The sequence below is a fragment of the Somniosus microcephalus genome, unplaced genomic scaffold, assembly GCF_052327205.1.
Source record: "Somniosus microcephalus isolate GS21.2 unplaced genomic scaffold, FLI_Smic_1.0 unresolved_chr2, whole genome shotgun sequence".
Classification (NCBI taxonomy): Eukaryota; Metazoa; Chordata; class Chondrichthyes; order Squaliformes; family Somniosidae; genus Somniosus; species Somniosus microcephalus.
The window spans coordinates 41,448,216-41,456,536 of NW_028225180.1; the positions used below are offsets into that span (position 1 = coordinate 41,448,216).

At 42.6% G+C, this 8,321-nt stretch overlaps 1 protein-coding gene across 1 annotated transcript; it reads left to right on the forward strand.

The window, feature by feature from the left end:
* The first annotated feature begins 5,861 nt into the window (after positions 1–5,861).
* LOC147092560 (putative G protein-coupled receptor 139) lies at positions 5,862–7,767 on the forward strand. The gene is made up of 2 exons (XM_085975738.1): positions 5,862–6,055; positions 6,786–7,767. The coding sequence occupies exons 1-2, from the start codon at positions 5,986–5,988 to the stop codon at positions 7,676–7,678; spliced, it is 963 nt and encodes a 320-aa protein (XP_085831864.1). The 5' UTR covers positions 5,862–5,985; the 3' UTR covers positions 7,679–7,767.
* Positions 7,768–8,321: the final 554 nt, after the last annotated feature.

An 8,321-nucleotide genomic window follows, 5' to 3' on the forward strand; every position in this document is an offset into this window, starting at 1 on the left:
GTCCACCAACCAGTTCTCTATCCAAGTCAATACCTTGCCCCGAATCCCATGTGCCTTAATTTTGCACGCTAATCTCTTATGTGGGACCTTATCGAAAGCCTTCATGAAAGTCCAAATACACCACATCCACTGGTTCTCCCTTATTTATTTTACCAGGTACATCCTCAAAAAATTCCAGTAGATTAGTAAAGCATGGTTTACCTTTTGTACCGATCCTGTCACTGCTTTCCAAGTGCTCTGCTATTACATCTTTTATAGCAGACTCCAGCATTTTCCCCACTACCGATGTCAGGCTTACCGGTCTATAATTCCCTGCTTTTTCTCTACCACCTTTTTTAATAGTGGGGTAACATTAGCTACCCTCCAATCCATGGGTACCGTTCCAGAGTCTATCGAGTTCTGGATGATGACTAGCAATGCATCTATTATCTCTAGGGCCACTTCCTTAAGTACCCTGGGATGTAGACCATCAGGCCCTGGGGATTTATCGGCCTTCAGTCCCATCAATTTTCTTAACACCATTTCCCTACAAATACTGATTTATTCCAGTTCCTCCCTTTCGTCAGACCCTATGTTCCCCGACATCTCTGGGAAGTTATTTGTGTCCTTCTTTGTGAAGACAGAACCAAAGTATGTATTAGTTGTTCTGCCATTTCCTTGTTTCCCATGATAAATTCCCCTGATTCTGACTGTAAGGGACCTATGCTTGACTTCACCAATCTTTTTCTCTTCACATATCTATAAAAGCTTTTACAGTCAGTTTTTATGTTCCCTGAAAGCTTACTCTCATATTCTATTTTCCCTTTCTTAATTAATCCCTATGTCCTCCTTTGTTGACTCCTAAACTGCTCCCAACCCTCAGGATTATTGCTTTTTCTAGTCAATTTATATGTCCTCTCCTTGGATCTTATGCTATCCCTAATTTCCCTTGTTAGCCACGGTTGAGTCAACTTTTTTGTTATATTTTTATGCCAAACTGGGATGAACAAATTCTGTAGCTCATCCATTCTGTCTTTGAATGTTTGCCATTGCCTATCCACTGTCAACCCTTTGAGTGCCATTCCCCAATCAATCCTACCCAACTCGCTCCTCAGACCATCGTAGTTTCCTTTATTTAAATTGAGGAACCTTGTCTCTGAGTCAACTACTTCATTCTCCATCTAAATGAAGAATTCGATCATATTATGATCGCTCCGACCCAAGGGCCCTCGTACAACAAGATTGCTAATTAATCCTTTCTCGTTACATAATACCCAGTCTAAGATGGCCTGATCTCTGGTTGGTTCCTCGACATATTGGTCCAGGAAACCATCCCGTAAACACTCCAGGAATTCCTGCTCCACAGTTTTGTTACTAATTTGGTTGCCCAATCTATATGTCGACTAAAGTCACCCATGATGAGTGCTGTGCCCGTATTGCACGCTTCTTTAATTTCCCTTTTTCTCTACCACCTTTTATGAATAGTGTGGTAACATGAGCTACCCTCCAATCCATGGGTACCGTTCCAGAGTCTATCGAGTTCTGGAAGATGACCAGCAATGCATCTACTATCTCTAGGGCCACTTCCTTAAATACCCTGGGATGTAGACCATCAGGCCCTGGGGATTTACCGGCCTTCCATCCCATCAATTTTCCTAACACCATGTTCGCCTTGGCGGGGGATTCCAGAACCAGGGGTTACAGTCTAAGGATAAGCGGTAAGCCATTTAGGAATGAGATGAGGAGGAATTTATTCACCCAGAGAGTGGTGAACCTGTGGAATTCTTTACCACAGAAGGCAATTGAGGCCAATTCATTAAATATATTCAAGAAGGAGTTAGATATTTTTCTTTAGGCTAAGCAGATCAAGGGATTTGGAGAGAAGGCAGGGACAGTTTACTGAATTTGGATGATCAGCCATGATCTCTTTAAATGGTGGAACAGCCTCGAGGGGACGAATGCCCTAATCCTGCTCCTACATTTGTTATGTTTTTATGTTTCAAGTAAAGGTAGAGTAGAGTCACCACCAGTAATGTTAGCGTAGAGTCACCACCAGTAATGTTAGAGTAGAGTCACCACCAGTAATGTTAGAGTTGAGTCACCACCAGTAATGTTAGAGTAGGGTCAGCACCAGTAATGTTAGAGTAGAGGCACCATCAGAAATGTTAGAGTCGAGTCACCACCAATAATGTTAAAGTAGAGGCACCATCAGTAATGTTAGACTAGAGTCACCACCAGTAATGTTAGAGTAGAGGCACCATCAGTAATGTTAGAGTAGAGTCGCCACCAATAATGTTAGAGTTGAGTCACCATCAGTAATGTTAGAGTAGAGTCACCACCAGTAATGTTAGAGTAGAGGCACCATCAGTAATGATAGAGTAGAGGCAACACTAGTAATGTAAGAGTAGGTTCACCACCAGTAAAGTTAGAGTAGGGTCACCACCAGTAATGTTAGAGTAGAGTCACCACAAGTAATGTGAGAATAGAGTCACCACCAGTAATGTTAGAGTAGAGTCATCACCAGTAATGTTAGAGTAGAGTCACCTCCATTAATGATAGAGTACAGTCACCACAAGTAATGTTAGAGTTGGGTCACCACCAGTAATGTTAGAGTACCGTCACCATCAGTAATGGTACAATAGGTTCACCACCAATAAAGTTAGAGTAGGTTCACCACCAGTAATGTTAGAGTAGAGTCACCACCAGTAATGTTAGAATAGAGTCACCACCAGTAATGTTAGAATAGAGTCACCACCAGTAATGTTAGAATAGAGTCACCACCAGTAATGTCAGAGTAGAGGCACCTCCATTAATGATAGAGCAGATTCACCACCAGTAATGTTATAATAGTCACCACCAGTAATGTTAGAGTAGAGTCACCACTAGTATTGATAGAGTAGGGTCATCACCAGTAATGTTAGAGTAGAGGCACCACCAGTAATGGTAGAGTAGAGGCACCACCAGTAATGTGAGAGTAGAGTCACCACCAGTAATGTTAGAGTAGAGTCACCACCAGTAATTGTAGTGTAGTGGCACTACCAATAAAGTTAGAGCAGAGTCACCAGCAGTAATGTTAGAGTAGAGGCACCACCAGTAATATTAGAGTAGAGTCACCATCAGTAATGTTAGAGCAGAGTCACCGCCAGTAATGTTAGAGTAGAGTCACTACCAGTAATGTTAGAGTAGACGCACCACCAGTAATATTAGAGTAGAGTCACCACCAGTAATGTAACTGTAGGGTAATACCAATTAATGGTAGAGTAGGGTCTCCACCAGTCATGTAAATGTTGTTTCACCACCAGTAATGCTTGGGTAGGGCCAAGCCCAGTCATTTTAGTTTGCAGGCGCCACCAGCAATGTTACAATAGGGTCATTACCAGTTTGTTAGAGCAGTGCCATCGGCGGTAATTTTAGAGCAGGGGCACCACCAGTAATGTTAGAGCAAAGTCACCACCAGTAATGTTAGAGTAGGGCCACCACCAGTAATGTTAGAGTACAGTCACCACCAGTAATGTTAAAGTAGAGTCACCACCAGTAATGTCAGAGCAGAGTCACCACCAGTAATGTTAGAGTAGATTCACCACCAGTAATGTTAGAGTAGAGTCACCACCAGTAATGTAAGAGTAGAGTCACCACGAGTAATGTTAGAGTAGAGTCACCACCACTAATGTTAGAGTAGAGTTACCACCAGTAATGTTAGAGTAGGTTCACCACCAGTAATGTTAGAGTAGGTTCACCACCAGTAAAGTTAGAGTAGAGTCACCACCAGTAATGTTAGAATAGAGCCACCACCACTAATGCTAGAATCGTGTCACCAGCAGTAATGTTAGAGCAGATTCACCACCAGTAATGTTAGAGTAGTGTCACCGCCAGAAATGTTAGAGTAGAGTCACCACCACTAATGTTAGAATAGTGTCACCACCAGTAATGTTAGAGTAGGTTCACCACCAGTAAAGTTAGAGTAGGTTCACCACCAATAATGTTAGAGTAGAATCACCACCAGTAATGTTAGAATAGAGTCAGCACCAGTAATGTTAGAATAGAGTCACCACCAGTAATGTTAGAGTAGAGTCACCACCAGTAATGTCAGAGTAGAGGCACCTCCATTAACGATAGAGTAGATTCACCACCAGTAATGTTCGAATAGAGTCACCACGAGGAATGTTAGAGTAGAGGCACCACCAGTAATGTTAGAGTAGAGGCACCACCAGTAATGTTAGAGTAGAGTCACCACCAGTAATGTTAGAGTAGGGTCATCACCAGTAATGTTAGAGTAGAGGCACCATCAGTAATGTTAGAGTAGAGGCACCACCAATAATGTTAGAGTAGAGGCACCACCAATAATGTTAGAGCAGAGTCACCAGCAGTAATGTTAGAGTAGAATCATCACCAGTAATGTTAGAGTAGAGGCACCACCAGTAATGTTAGAGTAGAGTCACCACCAGTAATTTTAGAGTAGAGGCACCACCAGTAATGTTAGAGTAGAGGCACCACCAATAATGTTAGAGCAGAGTCACCAGCAGTAATGTTAGAGTAGAATCATCACCAGTAATGTTAGAGTAGAGTCACCACCAGTAATGTTAGAGTAGAGTCACCACCAATAATGTTAGTGTAGAATCACCACCAGTAATGTTAGAGTAGAGGCACCACCAGTAATGTTAGAGTAGAGTCACTACCAGTAATGTTAGAGTAGAGTCACTACCAGTAATGTTAGAGTAGAGTCACCACCAGTAATATTAGAGTAGAGTCACTACCAGTAATGTTAGAGTAGAGTCACCACCAGTAATATTAGAGTAGAGTCACTACCAGTAATGTTAGAGTAGAGTCACTACCAGTAATGTTAGAGTAGAGGCACCACCAGTAATATTAGAGTAGAGTCACCACCAGTAATGTTGGAGTAGAGTCACCACCAGTAATGTTAGAGTAGAGTCACTACCAGTAATGTTAGAGTAGAGGCACCACCAGTAATATTAGAGTAGAGTCACCACCAGTAATGTAACAGTAGGGTAATACCAATTAATGGTAGAGTAGGGTCACCACCAGTCATGTAAATATAGTTTCACCACCAGTAATGCTTGAATAGGGCCAACCCCAGTCATTTTAGTTTGCAGGCGCCACAAGCAATGTTACAATAGGGTCACTACCAGTTTGTTAGAGCAGTGCCATCAGCAGTAATTTTAGAGCAGGGGCACCACCAATAATGTTAGAGTAGGGCCACCACCAGTAATGTTAGAGCAAAGTCACCACCAGTAATGTTAGAGTAGGGCCACCACCAGTAATGTTAGAGCAGAGTCACCACCAGTAATGTTAGAGTAGAGTCACCACCAGTAATGTTAGAGTAGAGTCACCACCAGTAATGTTAGAGTAGAGTCACCACCAGTAATGTTAGAGCAGAGTCACCTCCAGTAATGTCAGGGTAGGGTCATAAACAGTAATGTTAGATTAGGGTCACCACAAATAATGTTAGTGTACGGTCTGCAACAGTAATAGTAGAGTAGAGGCACCACCAGTAATATTAGAGTAGAGTCACCAGCAGTAATGTTAGAGTGGAGGCACCACCAGTAATATTAGAGCCGATTCAACATCCTTCATCATCTCAGTAGAAAACAAGTTTTAATTTTGCAAAGGATGAGTGACAATTTCAGCAAATTAAGATGAGGCTCCAAGAAATCAACGCAGTGTCCGGGGGGATGTTTTCTTCATCCTTCAAGGTTTACTGGATACGCCAAGAGTCCATTTCCTCTGCGATTGCTTTCCGTTCATTGATTTTAATGGACAGAGTTTCATGGACTGAGCAGTTGAATTTCCTCAGTGGCGGCCCCGGTGCACTGAAGTTGAAAATCGCCCCTTGTTTGTTAAGTGACTGTAACTAACGCCAATTATTGTGCAACCGGATTATCTCACCGGGGCACCGATTGTTCTATAAAGGGGGAGCATTTACGGCTCTCAGAAACACTCCAGCCGGAACCGCAAGGCAGCGCAGAATTCGCACAGATCTTCAAAACAATGGTACGGCCAGCAATTGTACAGATACGGGACATTTATTACCATGTCCTCGCAGCATTTGGCATTCCCGGTAAGTCAATGTATCCTGTTGCCTAATACCTGTTGACTAGCTCAGTGTTAATGTAACAGATTCCGACAATGTCCACATTGCAGAATCATTTATTCACCGGGATCAGTCGGTGAAAATCAGCGGCAATCCCAGTCGTCCGCGCGACCGCTGAGGCGCTGTTCCGGTCGCTGGATCGCGGGCACCGGGCGGTCAATGTTCCTCCCTATACTGAGGGAGGGCGAGGCTGATTCCTCGCCCCCTCCAACAACACATAGCTCAATAAAGAATGTGTTGCTCAGTGCCCATAGTAAACAAGTAATTTGTGCCGTTGTTCCTTGTCTACATTAAGTGGATAATAACTCGGACTGCAGAAAACTTCAACCAACAGGAGATTTTGAAATGTATTTTGCGAAATAATTTCCGCTCAGCTCTCCTCCTCTCGACAGCGTTTGAGTATATTTTGAACATTTTTTTAACGTAGTTGAATATTTTATTTGAATTATATCTTTCCATTAATTGCCGTGGTGTTATATTTAATTCGCTGGATGGACGGCAGATTTTCAGTTCCTCTATATTGAATGTTCAGTGATTTCATTACTTTAAATAAAGTGTCTTCACCCTCGCCTACATTAATGATAATAATCCGTGTGCATAACACTAAATAGGGACACATCCGAAAATTTCCCCTCAATAATCTGTGAGGTTTATCTCAATGACCCCATTACTGACCTCTTTTCCCTGCTTCTTACAGCGAACCTACTGACAATCGTGATTCTCCCCAGAGGAAATTGCGGCCTTTCCAAATGTATCTCTGTCTACATGGTGGCCATGGCAACAGCAGATCTACTGGTCATGATCATCAATATATTATTGAACCGAATTTTACGTTATCACTTTACACGTTCCTTCTTGTCGTTAACTGCCGTCTGTAAGTTCATTATATACCTGCAATGTGTCGCCCTGTATTTGTCGGTGTGGTTTTCCGTCTCGTTCACATTTGACCGATTTGTAGCTATATGTTGTAACAGGTTTAAAGCAAAGTATTGCACAGTGAGAACTGCGGCCGCGGTTATAACAACGGTCTCTGTCCTGATCTGTTTACAGAGCCTTCTGTATTGGTTTGCATTTGAACCTGAGCGAATAATTAACAATGTTCACTGGGGTTGCCGCTCGAGAGTGGAGTTTATTTCATCGCCTGCAGGAGTGGCGTTTTCCTGGTTACGTGGCATTTGTTTTACATGGCTTAGCTTTGCTTTGATATTACTGTTTAATTGTTTGACAGCCAGACGTATTTTAATGGCCAGTAGAGCCCGCAGGAGACTCCGGGGTCACAGCAGTGAGAATCAGTGCGATCCAGAGATGGAGAGCCGAAGGAAATCGATCATTTTACTGTTCTCTGTATCGGGCAGTTTTATGTTGTTGTGGCTGACAGCACTCGTATCTGTTCCAATTACCAGACTGACAAGCACCGTGCATTACAGAGGAGATTATGCAGCCCCTGCCTATATTGCCGTTGAAACCGGATATATGCTCTTGTATTTGAGTTCCTGTTCAAACACATGTATTTATGCAGCGACCCAAACTAAATTCAGGAAAGAGCTGAAGCAGGTGATGAAAGCCCCTTGGACATTTATTTGCAAATAAATGAAAAAATAAAACAAAGGTTTCGGTCCAAACTAGAGTTCATTTACTATGGTTTGCTGTTGTGAAAATAAAAAGTATTCAGAGAACATTAACTCCACTTTGTGCCGTGTGTCTGATGTCTGCTGCATTCCCCTGGTGAACATAATCGATTCTCGCTAAAACAGAGCTCTTCCCGCTCAAGATTCAAAGAGAACTGTCATGACCGAGCTTCAGCGTTCAGCGTTAACGGCCTTACACCGCAGGTACTGGAATGAGACGCCCCATTTTAATTAATAGTTAAAGATTTATTTAATATAGAAACAATGTATTATAATGGTGGTTATTTGTAATTCTGCAATCCTGGTGTGAATGTTGCAGGCGTTGGTCTCCCTAACAGACTCCTCCCGCATTGTCTCCTGGACCAATAGAACGGGGCCCTCTCTCCTAATCAGTGTCTCATGATGGAGACAGTAGGAATTTGACTCGTCAATGTGACATTAGACATCTTTGTTCACAGATATTTACTTAAATCCCATATTGGTCTTCAAAATGTTGTAGAATTGATGTAATTTTACCCAACCAGCCCTTGTCTGCGTTTACACTGCACCCGAGAAAATAGTTCCATTCACTTTACACGCCTTGTCTCAACATCCCATCAACCTAT